The 23,995-nt window shown below is 50.1% G+C and overlaps 1 protein-coding gene and 1 long non-coding RNA gene across 2 annotated transcripts; one reads left to right on the top strand and one right to left on the bottom strand.

The window, feature by feature from the left end:
- Window positions 1–6,370: 6,370 nt before the first annotated feature.
- On the top strand, window positions 6,371–17,664 carry CDC25B (cell division cycle 25B). Its single transcript, XM_084775902.1, has 16 exons — window positions 6,371–6,803; window positions 7,646–7,767; window positions 8,719–8,770; window positions 11,041–11,082; window positions 11,224–11,260; window positions 11,510–11,632; window positions 11,721–11,840; window positions 12,101–12,235; window positions 12,641–12,721; window positions 12,809–12,988; window positions 13,202–13,294; window positions 13,926–13,988; window positions 14,152–14,250; window positions 14,427–14,560; window positions 16,034–16,145; window positions 16,314–17,664. The coding sequence occupies exons 1-16, from the start codon at window positions 6,622–6,624 to the stop codon at window positions 16,452–16,454; spliced, it is 1,716 nt and encodes a 571-aa protein (XP_084632028.1). The 5' UTR covers window positions 6,371–6,621; the 3' UTR covers window positions 16,455–17,664.
- Window positions 17,665–19,321: 1,657 nt separating this feature from the next.
- LOC311594581 lies at window positions 19,322–23,731 on the bottom strand. The gene is made up of 2 exons (XR_014778136.1): window positions 23,600–23,731; window positions 19,322–19,769 (listed from the first exon to the last, which is right to left on the bottom strand). It is a non-coding gene; the product is annotated as an uncharacterized lncRNA (long non-coding RNA).
- Between the last annotated feature and the right edge of the window lie 264 nt (window positions 23,732–23,995).

The raw sequence follows: 23,995 nt of genomic DNA, 5'->3' as shown, positions 1-23,995 counted from the left end.
CATACCCCCTCTCTGTGCTGGGACTTGGTCTGGCTTGAACCTATTGAAGCCTTGTGCACACTGCTATAGTCTCTGAGTTCCTATGTGCATCTGTCCTGTGGTGTCTGAAAATCACTGTTTCCTTGGAATCATCTATCACCTGTGGCTCTTAAAAATCTTTTCATCTCCTCTTCTGCAGAGATCCCCAAGCCCTTAGTGAGGGTTCTGATCAAGACATCCTATTTAGGAGTGAATGAGATTGCCATGTTTTTAAAAAGTCTTGAAGCGTATCATCCCAGGATGGCAGGCTGAAGAGCCGGGGCAGACGAAGCTTGAGGGCAAGAATCAGAGAAGACCAAGGACAGTGTCCCAGGACCTTCCAAGTTAAGGGTAATTCCAGGTAGGAGTTACCAACAACACATTCATTAGGAGCTGATAAAGGTAAAAATCAGAAGGGCTGAAGAGATGGCTCAGAGGTTAAGAGCACTGTCTGCTTTCCCAAAAGTCCTGAGTTCAATTCCTAGCAACCACATAGTGGCTCACAACCGTCTATACTGGCATCTGGTGCCCTCTTCTGGTGTACAGGTGTACGTGCAAGCAGACCACTGTATACATAATAATAAATAAATACATCTTTTTAAAAAAAGAAAATCAGTGAGTGTGGTGGTCTGTGAGGCAAGGGAAGACAGGGTAGCCCTCTGCTCCTTTGATACATATTTCTCTCTCCATGTGTGTATTGGATCCTGAGATGCTCTGCCTTTGTCCACATTTCTCGCGCGGGTCTTTTTCCTTCTGCATGTGCCATAAGGATCAAATTCAGGGCCTCATGCATGGCAATCACATGTTCCACCCAGCCACAGTTGCCTGACATTTAAGAACTCCACACATTAGCTAGGCGGTGGTGGAGCACACCTTTAATCTCAGCATTTAGAAGACAGAAGCAGGTTAATTTCTGTGAGTTCAAGGCCAGGTTGGTCTGCACAGAGTTCCAGAACTGCTGGAAACCCTGCCTCGAAAAACAAAACAAAACTGTGTATGTGCTCTGAATATAAAAATCTTTGGTAGGTGTCTGGCAAAGGTTTCCTTGAGTTGTCACTTGCCTCTTAGCTTAGAACATTTTAGATGTGACACTACTTGTAGCTCAGGCTACATTTTGCTTTACTGCTTTGATTTTGTGCCTTATGCAGAGGCTTTTCCCACCCGATATATTAAAAAGCATTCTCCAAGCTGGGTGTAGTGGTATGCACCTTTATAATCCCAGTACTCAAGAGGCAGAGACAGGCAGATCACTGAAGTCAGCCTGGTCTATAGCCCGAGTTCCAGGACAGCAAAGAGCTACACAGAGAAACCCTATCTCAGAAAAGCCCAAACAAACGAAAACATTCTTCTAAAACAATCTGCGTTTTGTTGTTTTTGTGGTTTGGTTGGTTGGTTGGTTGGTTGTGGTTTGTTTGTAGCCCTGGCTATCCTGGAGCTCTGTGTAGACCAGGCTGGCCATGAAGTCGTAGAGATCTGAGTGCTGGAATTAAAGTCCTGTGCCACCACACCTGGCTTTGTTTTTTTGTTTTGTTTTGTGTTTTTTGTTTGTTTGTTTGTTTGTTTTGGAGTTAGAGACTCAGTATATAGCCTAAGGTCCCCTCACACTTATTATTCTTCAGTCATAGCTTCCCAGGAGACATATCCTGGTTTCTGTTTGCTTGCTTAGATTTCCTTATTTCCTGTGTATTGTCTTAGTCAGTGTTCTATTACTATGAAGAGGCACCATGACCTTGACAACTCTTATAAAGGACAACAGTTATGTGAAACCCAGAGGTTTGACGACATGCAGACAGACATGGCGTAGGAGAAGTAGCTGAGAGTTCTACAGGCCTGGCTAGCCCATCCCCAGTGACACTTCCTCCAACAATGCCATAGCTACTCCAATAGTGCCACTCCCTATGTGGGCCATTCTCTCTCTCTCTCTCTCTCTCTCTCTCTCTCTCTCTCTCTTTCTTTTTAAGATTTATTTATTATGGGTCTGGAGAGATGGCTCAGAGGTTAAGAGCACTGTCTGCTCTTCCAGAGGTCCTGAGTTCAATTCCCAGCAACCACATCTATAATGTGATCTAATGCCCTCTTCTGCTGTGCAGGAGTACATGTAGGCAAAACACTGTATATGTAATAAGCAAATAAATATTTTTTAAAAGATGTATTTATTATTATGTATACAGTGTTCTGCCTACATGTACACATGCACACTAGAAGAGGGCACCCAATCTCACTATAGATGGTTGCAAGCCACCATGTGGTTGCTGGGAATTGAACTCAGACATCTGGAAGAGCAGGTGGTGCTCTTAACGTCTGAGCCGTCTTTCTAGCCCAGACAACCCTTTTTCAAACCACCACATGCATGAATCTTTTGGTCACATGTATGTCTGTGCATCATGCCTCGTTGTCTGTAGAGGTCAGAAGAGAGCATTGGATCCCCTGGAATAGGAGTTATAGACAGTTGTGAGTTGGGAAGCAAACCTGGTTTTCTGGAAGAGCAGCCAAAACTACTGAGATGTCCCTCCCATCCCTACACACACCACAGGACCGCCTGCCCAGGATAGCACCACCCACAGTGGTGGGCTGGGCCCTCCCACATCAATCATTAACAAGGAAAGGCTCCCACAGACTTGCCTACAGGCCAATCTGATGGAGGCATAGTCTCAATTGAGGTTTCTGTCAACCCCAAAGAGGGGAGAAGAAAGACCACTGGCCCAAATCAAAGACCACTGGCCCAAATCATGATGGTCAAATTAATTAAAACAACCAATTAATTAAAGAAAGCTCTTTATTCGTGTACATGGGCTGCCTCCCCCTAAGGCAGGGTTCGAGAGGTCAGCATTGGATGTGAGGAAGACAAGGTTTTTATAGGGCAGGAGAAGGGGGTTTCCAAATGAGGGATTTGGTGGGCAAAATAGGTGGGGTAACAAGAGCAGAACACAAACACAGGTTATTCCTAATGGTCTCTTGAAACAAAGGCATGGCTGCAAGGTGAACATAGCAAGGTAGTAAGAACAAGGTGCTTATAGGTGGTCATAGAACCTTTTGGACAAAGGTGGGGTTAAAAGACGGTTATGAACAACTTTCTGAAACAAGGACATGACGGCCACACCTGGAACAGACAGTGCAGAACCATTTGTAGTTAAAGTGACAGTAGCAGAGTCCTTGAGAAACAGAAGTTTAATTATAAACAGGAATAAACCTAGTTTGTCTTTACTACAAGATGGCTCTTTTGGGGTGTTTGGTGGTTGTTGTTTTGTTTATTTGTGTTTTGTTTTGTTTTTTTTGAGACATGGTTTCTCTGTGTACCCTTGGCTAACCTGGACTCTCTTTGTAGACCAAGCTGACCTTGAACTCACAAAGATCTACCAGTCTCTGTCTCCCCGAGTGCTGGGAACAGAGGCATGCACCACCATGCCCAGCTCTAAGATAGGTCTTAAGCCTAAGATGGAGGTAGGTTGGTTCTTTGGTTTCCTCTTCCCAGAAGCCTCCAGCTTGTGTCAAGCTGAAAAAAAAAAACTAAGCATCACAATAATATTCTTAATATATTAGCTTAAATATGGTACTAAAATTAAAATATGAAAATAAAAATTACATCTTTACTGTGTTTATTTATATTTTTGCTGTGTTATGATGCCAGAAGTCAGGCCTTGGCACATGCTAGGCAAGTGGTCTACCACTGAGACAAACCTCCTGCCCTTTTTTTTTTTCTTGTCGGTAGTTTCACTGTTGTTGTTGTTGTTGTTTGGTTTGGTTTGGTTTTGAGGCAAGGTCTCACTCTGCAGCCCAGGCTGGCCTCAAACGCTCAATGATACTCATTACTCATCCCTCCTCCAAAAGACTTTACAGAAGCACATGACCAAGGCCAGCTTCCCTTTTGCTTTTTGAACGTGGCTACTGGGAAATGCTTAATTCTGTTTGTGGCTGCCATCCACGTCTGCTGTCGTTTCCTCTGGCTATGTATGAATCATCTTCAGGAGACAATACAAGAAACGGCTCAAAAATGAAAGGAAAGAAAAAGAAAAAAAAGAAAGAAAGAACTGGCTCACAGTGCTGCTCCTGAGATGTGGGGGTGGGGCTGCCACCTTTTGCAACATATGATGTTCCCCTTTGTCTGAATTGTTGGTGGCGCATAAATTTAACAAGTCACAAGTCATGGAAAAGGGTGTGTTGAGGGACTGGGGAGCAATAACCAGTAGGGGAAAAATAAAAGTTTCTAAAAGGGCCCTAGTGAGAGATGGCTCAGAAGTTAAAAGAACTGGCTACTTTCCCAGAGGACTGAGGTTTGATTCCCGGCACCCACAAGGCAGCTCACAACTATCTGTTTTAGGGATCTGATGCCCTCTCCTGTCCTCCACAGACACCAGGCAGGCAAATGGTGCACCGACAGGAAGAGCACCCATACACATAGAACAATAGAGTAGTAATTCATTTTTTTTTTATTTAAAAAAAAGTCTCTAAAAGATGTGGGAACAGCCCTCCGTGGGACTTTAACATCCCAGTAGTGGTGATGGATACAGTAACCCCATCACCCAGGAGGCAAAAGCAGGCTGGTCCCATGAATCTGAAGTCAGCCAGGTCTACATGAGACACTCCCCCCCCTTCTTAATCTCAAAAAGAGCAAATCTTTTCACTGACCTTTAAGGACTAGTTCGTGTTGTTTTCGTTGAGTACATATTTTATGATCTAAGTGGCAAAATGAGCTTCAGAAGGGCCTGAGTGGCTATGTGGGGTGTCCTGGGAAGGACTCCTCCCCTCCAGCTGTGGGATCCCATGAGATTCAAGTGGTTTTCAAAATCAACACAGCAGGGCTCCTCCTAACCTTAGAGAGAGAGAAAGAGGAGAGAGAGAAAGAGACAGAGAGACAGAGAGACAGAGAGAGACAGATAGCCAGAGAGAGAGAGAGAAAGAGAGAGAGACAGAGACAGAGACACAGAGACAGAGATAGAGAGACACAGAGACAGAGAGAGAGAGAGAGAGAGAGTTTGTGTATGTGTGTGCGCTGAGGGGAGGGAGTGGGGTAGTGGGAAACGTGCTATGTGGGTTTTGAAAACACAATCCTCAGAGCACTTCCATTCCAGGTCTTTGGAATAGAAGGCCTTGTGGGGTACATTTCTCTCGGGGTCCTGGCACTAAGGGCAGGATAGGAGGCTGGAAGTCTGGAGTCTGACCTATCATGGGAACGGGAATTAGGTCCCCTAAAGCAGTGTATAGGTTCCTAGCACACCACAGGAGCTGGGCAAATGTTGAAAGAGAGGTGTGATTCCTATGTCGGTCACTCCACTCAGGTGTGGCTAGTGTCCTCCTCTTTCACACACAGCTGAAGCTCTTACCCCCATCACTACCCTTAGTAACCCTTTCACCCTCTCTACCTGGTGAGCCTCGGGTGGTGGTTAAAACAGCAAAGGCAGGTGTGCAAGGCTGCTCTCAACTCCTAGATCCTGTACTGCACCCCACAAGCAGCCCACAAGCCACACCTTCACTGGGGCATTTGAAAAAGCTCCCAATTGCCCACTAGGTCCTGCCCTGCTCATTCCAGGAAAACAGATTCGGGCTGGAAGGTGATTAGATCATTAGAAGAAGCTCATTGTAAACTAATAGCAAATTCAGCCTCTTTCACCTTCAAAGAAACAACTAAATATGGTGCTATTAACACCAAATTAGCCAGTCATTAGTGGGTGTGAGATTCTTCCCTAACTGGGTTCTTTGGTGACTTATCCCAACTGCCTGCTGCAGAAATTCATGCTTAAATCCAAACGTTTAGTTCTCGGGGATTACGGGAGAATATTGGGCCCGGTGGAGTCACGTCTAATTCGGAGCCCCGGAAGAAGCCGTCAGTTCTGCTTTGCCGCTCAAATCGCCGCCTGTGAATGACTGCGCGGCTCAGTGGCACTGACCCGGAGGCTGCAGGATTGGAGGAGCCCGGAGCATCTCTGTCTCTGCCATTCAACCAAACCCTTGACCTTAAACGAGTTAAGGAACTTGTCAACCTCACAGGGAACGCAGACCTCACGAGAAACTCTTGGCAAACGTCCAGGACTCAGGCAGAGCGTCGCACTGTTTCTTATCGGTGACTGTGCGTGATGGTAAAGGTCTAGGGGTCCTTAGAGACCATCCTAGGGGGTAGTTACTCCCTCTGGGGAGGTGTACCTCCAAACCTAGACCCAGAAAGCTGAGTCCTGGAGATCATGATTCTCGTGTGAGAGGGAGCGGAGGGTATGTGTGGGGCATGAGGTTAACCCAACTCCCTGAGTCACCCTAAGAAGCTGGGCGGGCAGAGCTAGCTGGTCCAGCCTCAGCCCCAGCCACGAGAGCCCCGCCCTCGGTCCCGCCCTCCCGGAACCAGCGCCCCCATTGGTGGCGTCCGGCGGCGCTGCCGCTGTTATTTTTCGAATATATAAGGAGGTGGTGGTGGCAGCTGCCCTGCACGGCGTCCTCCCCTCCCTTCCTTCCCACATCCCTCTCCTCACTCCCAGGCCCATTGCTTTTCCTCCCTCCCTTCCCTCCCTCCTTTCCCTCACCCCAGGCTCTCTCTCCGAGCCGAGCCAGCTGGGTCGGCGTCTGCCGGCCGCTGTACTTGTGACCCTGTCCCTAGCCTTTGCCCGCCCCGCCGCGATGGAGGTACCCCCGCCGAAATCAGCGCCGGGCTCCGCTCTCAGTCCTGCCCGCGTGCTCGGTGGCATTCAGCGGCCGCGCCACCTCCCAGGCTTCGGGTTGGGGTCTCCGGTGCGCACGGCTTCCTCCTCTCCGGTTACCACTCTTACTCAGACCATGCACAACCTCGCAGGGCTCGGCAGGTAGGATGCCCCAAGGGCGCTGGGTGTGGTGGGAATGGGAGACCCCCACACACACACACACTAGGAGAGATTAAACACTTGGAGCCTAGGAGTGCTGGGCACAAACGCTGCGGTTACTCTTGCTTCTGGGACCTGGGACAAGGGTGCTGAGTCAGAACTTGTGCTACTTAACACACAGCTCCTGAAGACCCGCTAAGGAACGTTTAGCCCCTACTCCTGCATTGTGCCTCCCGCACACTACCTCCCAAATCTCTGCTTTAGGCTGAGGATCATGATGTTGGCAAAGAAGTGGGTCTCACCAGGCGGTGCTCCTGCTCCTTAACAGCACCCAGCATCTCCCAAACTCCTCTAATGCTTAAACTGACTAAAGACTGGCTGACCTCCTTAAACATACCTGTCGGGGTCCCAGCTGGGTGGTCCAGCTGCAAGAGAGAGCCGGGTCTTAGCCTAGGCCTTCAGGAAAATGCATGGATAGGTGGGAGTGTGAAGAGCAGGGGAAGGTTCTACAGAGCTTCCTTGCTTCCTGCTGCCTCCTGCCCATCCTCCACACTCTTAGCCCTGCCTCAACTCTTCTGGACCCTTAGGAGGGCCTTTCCCAAACCAGTCAACCTAGAGAATACTACCCTCTCGGGCCTCAGTGGAATGAAAGCTTTGATCTGAGATACAGGCTAGTCCTAGGATCACCTCTCAGGGATGGGCAGGCCCTTCACAGATAGGGGATACATAGAAGTACAGACCAACTAGCTTTTAAACCCTACATTCCTTTCTCTTCCTCCTCCTCCTTCTCCTCCTCCTCCTCCTCCTCCTCCTCCTCCTCCTCCGTGCCCCTTCATCCTTCCTAGTGAGACTCCAAAGACTCAAGTAGGAAGCCTGTCATTCCAGAACAGTTTGGCAGGCCTGTCCCTGTCCAGGCGCACCTCTGAATCTTCCCTGTCTTCTGAATCCTCAGACTCTTCCGATGCAGGTAAGGCCCTCGGTCCCTAGTGAGGATCCCCACCTCCCACCCCACCCCTCACCCCATCAGAAGAGATCAGAGAACTGCCTGGGCCTCCTAACTTCTCTGCCGATCAGATCACCATCCTCTCCACAGCTCTGTGGGCCGAGAATCTTTTTCCACCTTGCCCTCAAAGCTGAGAAGAAAACATACTATCTTACCACACCCCACCTAAACGGGGGAGCCTGGGTAGGCGATGGTATCTTACCTATTCGAAACCTAGTGATGAAGCCACTAAACTCCAGCTCCACCCAGAGGGCACTTAGCCTGACAAGTCGGCCCTTGTGAGACATTCTCTTAATTCGTCTAGAAAACCATTATCCTTTCCAAGCTGTTTTAAACCAGCTTACAAAAAATGCTTAGTAAGCAGTGTGCTTTTAAACAAAAACAAAAAACTGTCTGGAGATGTTTCCATAGTAATTAGGTAATATAGCCCTGTGTCCTATGAGAAAGGACAGTGTCCCAGGCTCAGAGTCCATAAGTAGGTTTTGTTTCATTAAAGCATATCTTGATCGGCCGGGCAGTGGTGGCACTTGGGAGGCAGAGGCAGGCAGATGGCTGTGAGTTCAAGGCCAGCCTGGTCTACAAAGCAAGTCCAGGACAGCCAAGGCTACACAGAGAAGCTCTGTCTTGGGGGGCGGGGGGGGGGGGGGGAACCAACCAAATAAACAAACAAAAGCATATCTTGCTGGGCGGTGGTGGCACACGCCTTTAATCCCAGCACTTGGAAGGCAGAGGCAGGCGGATCACTGTGAGTTCAAGGCTAGCGAGTCCAGGACAGTCAAGGCTACACAGAGAAACCCTGTCTAGAAAAACCAAAAAAAAAAAAAAAAAAAAAAGCATATCTTGATCTCAAATAGAAACAGGCTTAGCAAGCAGGAAAGGGTACAACTTGCAAGCCAGGGTAACCTGTCCCACCAGGTCTCTGCATGGACTCCCCCAGCCCTATGGACCTGCAGACGGCAGAGCACTCGTGAGTAGGAAAGGGAGGGCTTGGTGTCTGCCCTTAGGGATCGGTCTTCCTTTTTTTAAGATTTATTTTTAATTGTGCGTTATGTGTTTCTGTACATGGGGATGTGTGTATGTGAGCATGTGGGCCTGCAGAGGCCAGTGAGGGCCTTGGGGCTCTTAGAGCTGGTGTTCCACCTTGTTGTGAGTTGCCCTATGTGAGTGCTGGGTCCCGAACTCAGGTCCTTTGCAAGAGTAACAAGTATTCTTAGTCACTGAGCCATCTCCCCAGCCCCCAGAATCCTGCTTTCTTACAGGGAAACAAAAACAAAACAAAACAAAACCAAAAAGAAAAGAAGATCCTTTAGGCTCCCCATTGTGAAGGGTTGGCTTACCTTCCCAAGCCTTGAGAATTTGCTCCCTGTTCAGAGAAGGGCCTGCCTGCTATCATAGAAGCCAGATGAGAGTGGGCTCAGGACCAGAAGTCACAGGGACAATGGCCTCTGGGAAAGTGGCCTCTGATGCTTGGCTCCAGCTGTCATTGTTACTCAGAAAAACACTGTCCTAGTGTTCCCATTTTTCTTTTTTGCCTTACACATTTTTTGTACATGTGAAATGTTTTTTTAAAACTTGGTTTGATTTGGTTTTTTGGTTTTTTGAGACAGGGTTTCTCTGTGTAGCTTTGACTGTCCTGGACTCACTTTGTAGACCAGGCTGGCCTCGAACTCACAGAGATCCGCCTGCCTCTGCCTCTCCAAGTGTTGGGATTACAGGCCTGCACCACCTATGTGTGAAATGTTTTTTCAACTTAAAAATATGGTCTGCTGGGTATGGTGGCTCATATCCTGTAATCCCAATACTCAGGAAGCTAAGTCGGGAAGGCAGGGAGTTCAAGGCCAATTTGGGCAACATGGTATGACCATATCTTAAAATCTAGGCCAAACAAAAACAGTGTCTGCAGACTGGCTTGCCCGGCTTGGCTCATCAGCAGCCCCTGGCTTTAATGACACGGACTCTTTTGGCCAACCCTTGACCAGACCATTTACAATAAGGAGTGGAGAGAAAGCTGGCCTTTGCTCTGAGCAGACACCTCTTCCTTGGCTGTGGGCACAAATTGTGCCTTCTAGAGCACACCTGTTCCCATTTAGCTGCCTGAGTAGCTGTCAGTCATTAGGAGGGACAGCTGAGCATTGCCACCCAGAGCTTTTTGGTTTAGGGTGACAGTTACTATTTCCTCCTGGTGCCTTTGACCAGACTGTGCTGCGCTCAGGGTTTATTCACAAACAGGAAACCAAGAATTGGGTGGGGACGGGAGGAGTGTAGGTTGGTCTTTGGTGACAACACAGATCCCTCGCCCGTAAGGCCCTGCTACAAGTGATACCAGGTTGATTGCACACAGGCCTCTCTGAGGACCTTTGGACACTAAGTGCACTCTACCACACACCATCTTTTGGCTATTTACAGTTTCTCAGAAAGAAGCTGGTGTGGGGTTGTGTGTGTGTGTGTGTGTGTGTGTGTGTGTGTGTGTGTGTGTGTGGTGTGTAAGCACCACACGACAGGTGCTCCAGCAACATGGCTGGAAGACAAGGCCTGTATGCAGAAGCTGATGCCTCAGCTTCAAATGGAACATCTGTTGGAATTCCTTGCTGGCTGGCTTCTTCTAAGACAGAAGGAGGGGGCGGAACAGAGATTTGAGCCTTAGAAAATTCCACAGGAGGGAGGAGAGGATGTAACCCCCTATAGTTTTCACTAGGACGTCTGCTGGGCTGGCCCAGAAAAACACTAAAGCGCACAGGGGTGGGGGGCAGGGGAGGCTGTCTGGAGAGAGCCAGGCCACTTTCTCCTTACAGGCATCCACCCCCAGAGTCATCCACATTATAGGACGCCTTCAGCCTGTTGTCATGGGATGGATCGGTGCCTTTCATGGTGGCCATATGGCTCCACTGGTGCAATTTGCATACAGGTGGAAGGCCTGTGCTAGCTTGTGCAGGCTGGCGAGACTGTTGCCTTGGTGATGTCTTAATGACCCTGTGACCTGCCCCAGCTGTCTCCATCACTGCCAGTCTCTAGGCCTGCCTCCATTCAAAGCAGCCTTTAAAAATCCCAGGCTGCCTCAAATCCTTCATCCTTGGTACCTGGTCCCATCAATAGTGGGCTTTTTTTTTTTTCTCTACTCTTGCCTTCCCCTAGCCTGACCACAGGCCCGAGTGCTTGCCCCTATTGCTAGCCTGGCTAGGGCCTGGGCTTAAAGTAGATGGGCTACAGGGGAAATGGGTCACTTCTTCTCTTTTCTAGGTTTGAACAGGCCATCCAGGCAGCCAGTCGGGTCATTCAAAAGTGAGTGCTTTCCACTCTTTGCTGCTCACCTCCCGCTGCCTCACTCAATGTAGATGACTTGGGATGCGGAGGACCTCCTGCCCACTTTAGGTCACTGACCCCCATCTTCCCAGCTCTGAATTGTCCTCCTTTCTTTTGCAGTGAGCAGTTTACCATAAAACGCTTCCGATCCTTGCCAGTGAGTGTCCTCCAAGTCCTGACAGGGAGCTTAGGCCTCCTGGCTGGCATGGAAATCCTGGGGACACCCCCACAGGCTGTGCTAGAAGTAGGGAGGCATTCCTGGACTGGTTGGGGGCGGGGAGATGGAGCTTTATCTGTCTGGTGGCTGAGTAGCCCAGGGAGTTTCAGAGCAGGGGAGCAGAAGGTAGGAGCTGGGCGATAGCAGGAATGCAGCCTTTGGTAGTTACTGCCCTGTCTGGTTCCCTAGGTGAGGCTGCTGGAACACAGCCCCGTGCTACGGAACATCAGCAACTCCCAAGTACTGGGCAGCCGGAAGATAAAGGAAGCTGGCTACGGAGCTGCCAACAGCCCTGGGGAGGACAAGGAGAATGTGCGCTTCCCGAGACCAATATGGAGGAGCTCCGGGGAGAGAAGGGTACACAGGGATTGTCCTGATGCCTCTCCAATTTTGCCCACAGGATGGATATGCCTTCAAGATACCATGGAGGCCTGCTCATCCCAGCCCCGCCCAAGCTGCAGAGTGGGCCAGCCGCAGAGAGGCCTTTACCCAGAGGCCAAGTTCAGCCCCTGACTTGATGGTACGTGAGAAGAACTGACCCCTGTAGGGTCCTCAGCTCTGGGGAGAGGTGGTAGCTGGAGAGACGGCTCAGTGGTTAAAAGCACTGAGTCCAGGACAGCCAAGGCCAACACAGAGAAACCCTGTCTCAAAAAAAAAAAAAAAAAAAAAAAATATATATATATATATCTCCTCCCAACCAAGCACCCAGCTACTGGAGACTTGTCCTCAGGAGCGGCAGGTCCCCACCTGAGTGCTCTGTACCCGTTGTCATTCGGACAGTGTCTGACCCCTGAAAGGAAGAGAGACGTAGAGGAGCTGAGCCCTGTAGCCAAGTCTTCCTATTCCTTGACTCCGGTCGAAAGGGCTTCTGAGGAAGATGACGGATTTGTGGACATCCTGGAGAGTGACTTAAAGGTAAACTGCCTTGCTCCACAAGGCCCCCCCGACTTGCTCCCCCCTGCTTGGATAGTCCAGAGAAGGAGAATGCTGGCTTCAACAAGACTGCAGCCTCACCCCAGTGTCAGAAGAATCTGAGGGAACTGACTATCAGCCTGATATTAGCCAATCAGAGACAGCCAAGTAGGCTGGTGCCACAGAGGAATGGAGGCTGGGGATGATGAAGGTCTTTGTGGCTCAGGGCAAGCCCCAGCCAGCAGGTGGACCCCTGCAGCCCTTTAGGTCTGGGGGGAGTTGCCATAGATGGAAGAGTTAGCAGGGCTAGGGACAGCCCAGCATTCCCGGAGAGCAAGCGAAGGGAGACTCTCTGCGGCTTACTCCATGATTGTGTTTGTGATTGTGTCCTTGCTCATTTGACCTCAGGATGATGACGTGGTCCCCCCAGGCATGGAGAACCTCATCAGTGCTCCACTGGTCAAAAAGCTAGATAAGGAAGAGGAACAGGTGAGCCCAGGAGTGCCCCCTCAGAGTTCGGGAGGTGTTGGGTCGAGGGACGAGGCACACTGACTCCTGCCACGTTACCCTTGCCAGGATCTCATCATGTTCAGCAAATGCCAGCGACTCTTCCGTTCTCCGTCCATGCCGTGCAGTGTGATCCGGCCCATCCTCAAGAGGCTAGAGCGACCCCAGGACAGGGACACGCCTGTCCAGAGCAAGCGCAGAAAGAGTGTGACTCCTCTGGAAGAGCAGCAGCAGCAGCCTGAAGAACCTGTTAGTTCCTTCCTCCCGGGCCTGGGCTGTCCCTGCTCACCTGGGGATATGTTTGGGCTGAAGATGGTCTGGGGTGTACTCCCTTGGCCCAGTGGGTAGCAGGGGGTAGTGTACAGGAAGCTGTTTACGTGGCAGGGAAAGAGGGCCTCAACCAGATAACACTGAGCGACAGTCTCACCCCTGACCCTGGCCTCCATCTGCCTTGCCTTCCAGAAGGCCCGTGTCTTCCGCTCAAAGTCCCTGTGTCATGAGATCGAGAGCATCCTGGACAGTGACCACCGTGGATTGATTGGCGATTACTCTAAGGTAGCGTTGTAGAATGGCAGGGGACTTCTGCTGTCTTCTGGACCCCTAGTGCAGGGACTCTCTATCCCCAGAGCCCCACCCCACCCCCTTTCTCTCTTGTATCTTTCCCTCCTGGCTCCCCTTCTCCTGACGCCACCTCAAATCTGCCCAGGCATCTATCTGCCATATCTCAGCCTTGAAAAGCATTTCCAAATGAATCTCTGCTATGCAGTCTCCTGCCTCACCCCTCGGCTTTTCAAACCCAAGAGCAGGAAGGAAGGGTCCTTTTTGCTTTTACCCTCAGAAGATTGTTTCGTGGGTACGCGCTGCCACTGCTCTCCCCTACCAGGTTCCACTGAGGGCTGAGTCTGAAGGCCAAAGCAAGTGTTACCTCTGTCCTTTCTAGCCTTCTCTTTAAAAAAAAAAAAAAAATTATTTATTTTTATTTTTTGTGTACCGGTGCTTTGTTTGCATGTGTGTCTGTGTAAAGGTGTCAGATCATGGAGTTACAGACAGGTGTGAGCTGCCATGTGGGTGCTGGGATTTGAACCCGGGTCCTCTGGAAGAACAGTCAGTGCTCTTAACCAGCCCTTTCCCAGCCTTCTTGTCTCACTGCCTTTCCTTCCCCTGACCGACTCATCCTTCCCGTCAGGCCTTCCTCCTGCAGACTGTGGATGGCAAACACCAAGACCTCAAGTACATCTCAACAGAAACTGTAAGCAGGGTTGAGCCACTCTCCAGGTGCACTGGGGACCACCTTTTTCGGCTCTTGTCCTCCCCTGGGGGATGGGCTACGTGATGGGGGCTTCAGAAGACTGAGGGGAAACCTTGGGTACCAGCCTTAGCTGCAGGCACCAACCCTGATGGCCCTCCTGCAGATGGTGGCCCTGCTGACAGGCAAGTTCAGCAACATTGTGGAGAAATTTGTCATCGTGGACTGCCGATACCCCTATGAGTATGAAGGGGGACACATCAAGGTGAGACGGGTGCTGGTGAGACCAGAGCTTCCCTTCAGATTCCTTGCCGAGAGGAAGGACACAACCTTCTGTGATGTATTTCCCATTGGGGGCGGGTTCTGCCCAGCAAGAGGTGGGAACTGGAAGAGAAGGGGCCGGCTGCAGGCTGCAGCTTGAACCCCAGATCCTCTCGACAGAATGCTGTGAACTTGCCCCTGGAACGCGATGCCGAGACCTTCCTGCTGCAGCACCCCATCACGCCTTGCAGCCTGGACAAGAGAATCATCCTCGTTTTCCACTGTGAATTCTCGTCTGAGCGTGGGCCCCGCATGTGAGTTGCAGCTCTGACCCCTGGTCAGCTAGCTCCCGCCCTTGGCTGCCTGTGCCCGGAACTGAGTGCTAGAGCCTCTTGCTACGTGGCAGAGTTTAGAGCCGATCTTAACTCTCCTGCTGTGGACGGCATGTCTTCCCGATGCCTTCTTTCCATCCGCCTCACCAGACCATCGTTTATACATTGCTGCACCACCGCAAAAATCGGTGCCAAGTCTAGCAGTGTCCCTAAAAATCTGAGGACCCTGTTCGGAGCCACGTTCTCAGTGACACTCAAGCATTTGGTGTCCTGTTCCTATGCTAGCTACCACTGGGGTCCTCAGCCTTCCCTCACCACTCTCTCCTCTGTCCCTCCACTGGTCATCTCTTCTGGTTATTGCTCCGCCTCCTGGTCCAGGGTGGTCTGGACCAGTTCCATCTGGCAGCCGGTAGCTTCTTAGTGGGCTGGACTCTGTGTTTCCCATCATCCCCTTACAGGGGCCTCACCATGCTGCACTCCCCTTTCCTCTGGGTTTCCAGCACATGGCCCCCGCTGGGCAGTGGACCAGTCACGGAGCTTTTTCTTTCTTTTCCTCCCTTGAGTCCTTACCACATCGGGTCCAGCAGACTCTGGAGTATGTGGTTTTCCTATGTTGCTGTAGGGACCGACCCAGGCCATCACACACATTAGGTAAGCACTGCCAGTGAGGGTAATCCGCAGCCCTCTCTTCAATTTATTTATTTATTTATGTGTGATTGTGAGTGCTTCTCTGTGTGGTATATGTGCATGTGGTATATACATGTGTATATATCACATATACATATAGATGTATAAGTAAATGCATGCAGAGAGGCCAGAGGAGGGCTTTATATCCTGCTGTATAATCTCCCCCTTATTCCCTTGAGACAGGGTTTCTCACTGGACTGGGCTTCTGGCCATCAGCCTAATTCCAACCAAACCTCCTGTTTTTACTGCCTCCCCAAGTTTTTTGTTGTGCTGGGGATTTGAACTCCAGTCCTCACATTTACTCAATGGGGGCTTTTACCCACTGAGCCACCGACTAGCCCTACCTTTTACTTTGAGGCAGGATCTTACTGAAGTCCCAGGCTGGCCTTAAGCTCTTTTTGTAGCTCAGGCAGGTCTTGAACTCTCAATCCCTCTGCCTTGGAATCCTATGTAGATAGGACTGTGCCACCAGGGCAGGCTGAGTGAACCTTGATTGTGTCCACTTGTCACCTTTTCTTACTTCCTCTTTCCTGGCACATGTCATAGAGTGCTCTAACGAAGGTTATGCAACAGCCTTCCAGAAACAGTGGCCACCCACTCCTGATTTACCTCCGCCTTCACTCCAATGTCTTCTACCCAATAGCCAGTCTTGCCTGGAAGATGACATCCCTGTGCTCAGAAGCCTGTGCTCTGGGGACAGTGTGTACGGGGAATGGGTCCCTTTTTGACAATGTGGTCTGCCCTGAACCCCCTCCCGTGCTGCTCCAGGTGCCGGTTCGTCAGGGAACGGGACCGCGCGGCCAATGAGTACCCCAGCCTGTACTACCCCGAGATGTATATCCTCAAAGGCGGCTACAAGGAGTTCTTCCCCCAGCATCCGGTACGAGGGCGGCGTGGCCATAGCTCTCCTGACATGGACTGTAGGGACAGGGCCCAACTAGGCTGCAGGCCAAAAAAGAAGAAAGGCTTGTCCCCACCCCTATGCCCCACCCCCAACACCTTAATCTTTCTCCCATACTGATGGATTCATCTTCTCATCCTCCTTTAGAACTTTTGTGAGCCCCAGGACTACCGGCCCATGAACCATGAGGCCTTCAGGGACGAGCTGAGGACCTTCCGCCTCAAGACACGCAGCTGGGCTGGGGAGCGGAGCCGGAGGGAACTCTGTAGCAGGCTGCAAGACCAGTGACAAGCTGGCCTCAGCCCTGCTCCTGTCCTTATCTCGTGGGCTGTGGGAGCCAGTGGGTCCCATGGGCTTATGTGAGGCCACCTCTCTGCTAGAGGCCTCAGGTGCTATTATTAGGGGTTGGGGGAAAGGCGTGGTGTCGCGTCTGCCTGTCCCTGTTCTCTATTTCCCTGTCTTACTCCACTAATTTTTCATGTGTTGGTACCAGTACCTTCTGGAAAAACCCAGCCTGAAGGGTGGATACAAGCTAGGAGGAAATGCTTTGGACCCTTTTACAGTCCTTTTTCCTTGTCTGTGTTAACTCTTTGCCTTCCTGTGTTCAGAAAGCCCCCTTTGTGGGAAGAGTCTCAGGCCTTGATGATGGGCACAGTAGCTCCTCGGGTGGCCTGGACGCCACATGCTGCCCCTGCTTCTGCACAGGGTTGTGTCCCCTGTCTGCTCCCCTCTCTTGGCCTTTGCACAGAGGCCTCCATTGAAAACATAAGCACTTCTTTTTTTTTTTTTTTTCCTGTTGTAGTCTTACCTGCAGCTTTCATTTGTTTGTCTGACTTAAAGTATTTTAGGACACACTGACAGCTCAGTGGGCTCCCTTGTACAGCTGGGGAGTTAGAGACTCAAACATCACTTCCTTGGTAGACCTGGCTTCTATTAGGCCAGAAAGGGATCTTTCTCCTTTAAGGCCCCTAGAGCAAAAGCACAGGCCTGATTCAGGAGCCTGGGGGAGTCCCATCCCCACTGCTGTGAACCCCAGAGCCTCAGTGGTCAGAACTTGCTGCTGGCTGGGCAGTGGACCAGTCACTGAGCTTTACTTGTCCATCCTTCTTTTCTCCTTTGTACATCTGGTCCAGAAGACCTCTTGAGCATGCGTGGGTTTTGCTGTGTTGCTGTACTAGTGACGGAGCCTTGGCCTGTTGCAGATGGACGGGAGGCCGGATGGACACGGATGGATGCACAGTGCCTTGCACACATGTATGCATGCAAACTGGGTGGAAGTATTTTGGTGAGCGTGATGGCCTGTGGCAGGAGTGTATGTGTGCGTGTGAACAAAGCCTTTTACACTTAGCACTTGGAAATATTAAAGAGGCATTGTCATGGAGGCAGCTAAATAAGAAAACCAAGCAACCTCTGGGTCTGGAATCTACATATGAGAAGGTCATGCTGGAAGGCCTCTGTCAGGGCCTTGGTTCAATAAAGCACTGAGCAAGTTGAATAAGCTGTTTGTTGTGTGGAGCATCTGACACGTCCATGGCTGACCCAATGGTAGGAGCAGGGAGAGGACAAACCAGCAGAGGTGGGAAGGCTTCTTAGAGAAAGGACCTTCTACCTCACATTCTCGAAGTTTCTCATGCTCTCTCTAGTTTTGTGAAGTAGAGGAGAGGGTTCTCTCATTATGAAGCTCAGACTAGCCAGGCATAGTGGTACACGCCTTTAATCCCAGCACTCCGGAGGCAGAGGCAGGCAGATCACTGTGAGTTCGAGGCCAGCCTGGTCTACAAAGTGAGTCCAGGACAGCCAAGGCTACACAGAGAAACCCTGTCTCAAAGAAAAAAAAAAGACTATGAGGCTCAGACTAGCATCGAACCTGTGGCCTCCCTGTCTCAACCTCCTTGGTTCGGGGATTGTAAGCATGCACCCCGCCCCCCGACTCCTAGCTAGTGGGTCTCATGCATGATGTTCCTGCTAGGGCTTTGGGTACGCCCCCCGCCCCCCACTACCCAAGCTCTCCTGAGCTCACTTTTCTTCAAGCCTGCTCTGAGTGGTAAGAATGGCCCGTCACACCTCAAGAAATTACCAGTGGTTCACAAGGATTCCTGCCATAGTCCAGCCCCGGCTTCATCCCCTCAGAGGAAACAGAAAACAGCCAGTCTGAATGAACCAAGCCTCTCAAGGGAAAAAAAAAATTGGGTCTTACTATGTAGTCCCAGCTAGCCTAGAACTTATGATTAGACTAGACTGGTCTCAGCCTCTGCCTTCTGAGAGCTGGAATTGAAGCTGTGTGTCAGCGTGCTGTGTGCTAGAAATCCTACTTTGAACACCAGTGCAAATGACCCCTAGATATGAGCTGTGTGATGACAGGCTCACAGTACACACTGTGAGTTCAAGCCCTGCCTGGTCTACAAAGTGAGTCCAGGATGGCCAAGGCTACACAGAGAAACCTATTCTTGAAAAACCACAAAAACAAACAAAAAACATTGTCCCTGGACAGGAGGGAGCCTATAATGCCCAGGCCTCTTGCAACCTGGTGATGTCCCTGTGTTGTGTGACAAAACTTTTCCTGGGGAGAGATGAAACACACTCGTCCTATGCAGGGTTTCTATTGCTGCAATGGAACACCATGACAGAAGCAACTTGAGGAGCGAAAAGAGTTTACTCGTCATTAAAGGAAGTCAGGGCAGGAACTCGAATGGGGCCAGGAACCTGGAGGCAGGAGGCGATGCAGAGGCCATGGATGAGTGCAGCTTACTGCCTTACTCCTGACTTGCTCAGGGATAGCACCACCCACTATGGGCGGGATCTTTCCCACCAGTCATTAATTAAGAAAATGCCATTACAGCTGTATCTTAGACATTTTTCTCAATTGAGGTTCTGTCCTTTCAGATCACTCTAGCTTGTGTCAAGTTGACATAAAAACTAGCCAGAACACTCATCTACTCACCCCAGTCAGCAAACCCATGATAGACAAAAGTACAGATATCAGCCAGGCGTGGTGGTGCACACCTTTAATCCCAGCACTCAGGAGGCAGAGGCAGGCGGATCACTATGAGTTTGAGGCCAGCCTGGTTTACAAAGCAAGTCCAGGATAGCCAAGGCTACACAGAGAGACCCTGTCTCAAAAAAAAAAAAAAAAAAGTACAGATACCACCAGCATCCATCTTGGTAAACCAATGCATTTTATTGGGGTTCCTTATGGGAATATGGGTGAGGGGTTACTTATACCCTGCCTTGGGAGCTGTACCCCAGAATACACCCTGCCTTGGGAAACTGAGGTGGGGGCAGAGATGCTTGCCTTTTCCTCCCCAGGGAAGCTGTTGTGTTCCTCTTAAAGTTAAAACATGGGGCAGGAGTGAGGTATTTAAATTCCTGGGATGTCGGCCAGTCCCAGTGGTTTCGCTGGGATCAGGGGAGTCTGGAGTTCAGCTCGTGAAGAGCCTGGGAGCGGCCACCCCTGTGCTGCCCACTCCTCAGAGCAGGGCGGAAGCACAAGCTGTGTCTGTAGTGGCCTGGCTGAGGCAGACCATGGATCTGAAAGGCAACACGGAGAACCTGCGTCTGCTTCATGGAGTTCATACTCATCACTCTGTGACTCTTTCAATAATACTTTAAAAAATAAAAATAAGACAATGTTGGGAACAAGCAAAAGAAACTTATTCTAAGCGCCACCATTTTGTCTTCAGACTACATTTAATCATAGGGAGAAACTAAGTTCAAGGTCCTAGGTCCTAGGGAAGCTGGGGGCTTCCCAGTAGCTGAACCGCTTCTGTAGTAAGGAGACAGTTGTCTGAGTCCAGCCATCTCAGGGAAAATCCTTCTGTCTTGCTGGCAGAATCAAACTAAATTCATGTTCCCAGACCCAGGAACCCACTTCTATCCTGATTGGTGGAAAGCCCCTTGCTCAACCCCTTGTGTCAAAATATGATTGGACAATGTTACAGCCCGCCCCGATCCCCGTTGCTTGATAGTTTCATCCTTTAAATGTGCTGTACAACGTCCCTTCAGGGTCGCAGTTTGGCTCCTGAGTCTCTTCTGTGGCCCTGATCGTCAGTAGCAGCTTGATTACAATAAAATTTTGTCATCTGCATTGACATGGTTGGATTTTAGCAGACCCCATAACAACAGGGTCTTCCTGTGCAGCCCTGACTGAGCGGGTGCTCATTATATAAATCACACTGGGCTCCAGCTCACAGAGATCCACCTGCCTCTGCCTGATGCGTACTGGGATTAACCAAGTTCACCACCAGACCTGGCTCAGTGACAATGTTTTTAAAAAGATATGGTGGTTTTGTTTTGTGGGAATGAACCCAGCAAGGCAAGCTCTCTACCACTGAACTCTAGCCCTAGCCTGTGTGTCTTCTTTTTTGTTGTTGGATCCAGGGCTACAGTGGATTCATTTTATAGACCAGGCTGGCCTCAACCTCACAGTGATCTTCCTGCCTCTGCCTCCCAAGTGCTGAGATTAAAGGCATGTGCCACCACACCCAGCTTTTTATTTTTATTTTATTTTATTTTGGTTTGTTAAGCAGGGTTTCTCTGTGTATCCTTGGCTGTCCTGGACTTGCTTTGTAGACCAGGCTGGCCTCTAACTCACAGAGATCTGCTTGCCTCTGCCTCTTGAGTGCTGGGATCACAGGAGTGTGCCACTGAGCCCGGCACAGTGTGGCTTCTTTTTTGTTTGTTTGTTTAATTAAGATGCAGGTCTCAGCATGGGTGCTTGGCTATAACCCTAATACTTCGGAAACTGTGTGGAGCCAGACTAGCTCAAGATTTTCTCAGAGGCCTTAATGAAAGGACAAAGAGAACTTGTCATTGTCCTGGACCTTGGCAAGGCTGGTCCAGGGGCAGGAGCCAGTGCCTCTTCAGGAATCAAGGTTGCAGTTTCTGGGGACCTGACTCTTCCCCCTTAGGGCTGTTGATATCAGTCCTAAGGCAACTGTGTCTAAGGTATGTATCCCTTGTTCTCTTTGCCAACATTGTCTAACTTAGCTCTCTGCTGACTTTGGCCATTCTCACCACACCACTGTCACCACCACCACATCACCAGACCACCACCACCACTTCCATCACCCCCACCACCATCACCACCCCCCATTACCCCCATCACCACCATCACCATCACCACCACCATCACCACCACCACCACACCACTGCCACCCCTGCAAACAGTTTGTAAGATGTACTCCTTAGTAAACATGCTTGGCATAAGCCATCAGCTTATGAAGACCTCCTGGTCCTAGCTATTGCTTTTGTCTTCTTTACTTCTTATCTTCTTTATGTCTCATCCTTGGTCTCCGCACTTGACACCTCGGTGCCATTCAAGACCTTTATTCCTATGGGTTTGGCTCAGGGGGCCGAGGCAAAATTACTATGTTTTAAGGTCAGCATGGGCTACAGTATTAAATTTGTCTTTGAAAAAAAGTAAGATCTCAGCTGGGTGAGTGGTGGTCACGCCTTTAATCCCAGCACTCGGAAGACAGAGGCAGGTGGATCACTGTGAGTTTGTATCTAGCCTGGTCTACAAAGCAAGTTCCAGAACAGCGAAGGCAACATAGAGAAACCCTAGCACCCCCTTCCAAAGTAATGTCTCACCATGTTGCCTTCAAAAACACTAATTTTAAGTAATCGTCTATCTAGTCTTAACCCCCTCCTCAAGTGTCTGTAACTCTGTGCCACCATGTCCATCTATGGTGTGTGTGTGTGTGTGTGTGTGTGTGTGTGTGAGAAGGCTAAAGGTTGATGTTAGTATGAAGTCAGGTAAGTCTTCCTCAATGCCAGCTTTATTCTTTGAGATCAGGCTTCTCACTGAGCTTTCTGGCTTGGCTAGACTGGCTGGCCAGCAAGCTCTGGGGATCTTACGGTCTCTTGTCTCCACTTCCCCAGTGCTAGGATTTCAGCATCTAAAGTCAGGAAAAAGAGCAAGAGATGCTAGTATTCAGCTTGCTTTCCCCTTGTTATGTGGTCCAGGACCCAAGCCTAGGGAGCAGTACCATGCACAGCGGCCAGGTCTTCCCACCTCACGTAAGCTAACCAGCATAATCCCTGACAGGCATGGCTAGATGCCAGTCTTTTAGTGCTTTTAAATCTCAGTAAGCTGATAATTGAGATCAGTCAGTAGAGGCAGCCAAAATCAAATCAATGTACTCCTTGTCCAGAGAGTGATCCCTTTCAAAATGTAAGGTGAAGAGCAATAACGCCCGGCCAAGCAATAGAAGAAGACATTGGGCATGCATCTCTGGTCTGCAGCCCTGCATTCATGCATGGGAGTATGCACGTGCACACCTGTGCGCACGCGCACAGACACACACATACACATACAGAGGGGGGGGCAAAAAATAAAACACAAAAACAAAATAAAACAAAACAAAAGGTTTGGACAAATTATCATTTTAACCTGAATTGAAGTGTTATTCCTGTATAGCAAAGCGTGCAGGTAGCTGACAGACTGAGCCACGGGCTGCAGTGTGGTGGAAACAGCTGTTTAAGCAATACAGACACAACCTAGTTTCTGACTCTTCAATGCTGTGAGGTAAGGTAATGTTAATCTAAATTGTCCCCACGTGAGGTCCTCACGGCACCCGAGACTCTTTGGATCAGCTGTTTGTTTGTTTTTGATTTTTCGAAACGGGGTCTCTCTGTGTAGCCTTGGCTATCCTGGACTGGCTTTGTAGGCTGGCCTCAAACTCACAGAGACCGACTGCCTCTGCCTCCCGAGTGCTGGGATTAAAGTCATGTGTCACCACGCCCGGCAAGCTGTTTGTTAACTCTAGCTTGAACTCTTCTGCTGACAAGAGCCCACGTGGACGCGGAAAGCATTTCGTAGAGTGCTCCATCCCTGGAATTGAACACGTGGACATCTCACTTTTTACAGGCAGTGAAGCTGTTGATAAACTGTGTCTGGTGGCACACCTATAATCCCAGTACTTGGAAACCAGAGACAGGAGGATAGCTGCACATTTAAGGCACTCTGTCCTATAAGAATGAGTTTCATAGCCGGGTGTGGTGGTGCAAGCCTTTAATGCCAGCACTTGGGAGGCAGAGGCAGGTGGATCGCTGTGAGTTTGAGGACAGCCTGATCTACAAAGTTAGTCCAGGACAGCCAAGGCTACAGAGAAACCCTGTCTTAAAAAAAACAAAAAACAAACAACAACAACAACAAAAGAGTTTCAGGCAGTCCATAGCTCCACAGTACGACAGACTCTGTCTCAAAAAGGAGAACAAATTAAACAATCCAATCCCCCCCCCCCAAAATTGGTCCCGAAAGAGGGTTAGACAGGGAAGGCCACAGGCACATGAAACCTGGAAACAATCAGAAAGCAGCTGAGTAATTCTGGAGGCGCTGCTGCTGTAGAGGCCAGGGAACCCGATATGGTATGAGAATGCACAGTAAAAAAAAAAAGTCGCGGTACCCGTGTAGAGTGAAAAAGCATGCCTACCTTTTCCACACAGAAGTGACTGTGTGAATGCCAAGGAGCCCCACCCTGAGCCCACACAGACGCGCACACCCAGGGGTGGGGGGTGGGGGTTGGCTGCAGCTGCCAAGCTTGGAGTCAGCAGGTCTGGGCCAGTGAGAGGGGAAGGGAGCTCACGTGGCCGAACTTAGACTGCCTCGTGGAGCCTCCTGGCTTGCAGCCCTACGGGAAGCAAGGCTGTTTGAAAGGACAAATCACACACATCTTTGTGCTTCTGGGGCTATGCCATGACCACTTCCCTGAAGGGGAGGCTTTGGGGAGGCTCCTGCGGTGGGTTTGGGAGGATCGGTGAAGAAAAACATCTCATTCTAGGCAAGAAGGGGGCGTTCCCGTGGCTGGGTGGGTGGGCAGTGGTGGGAC

This window comes from Acomys minous, assembly GCF_964271855.1.
Source record: "Acomys minous genome assembly, chromosome: 3".
In the NCBI taxonomy this organism is placed as follows: Eukaryota; Metazoa; Chordata; class Mammalia; order Rodentia; family Muridae; genus Acomys; species Acomys minous.
The sequence above is the reverse complement of the archived record's forward strand: the minus strand, read 5'-3'. Positions and strand labels throughout refer to the sequence as shown.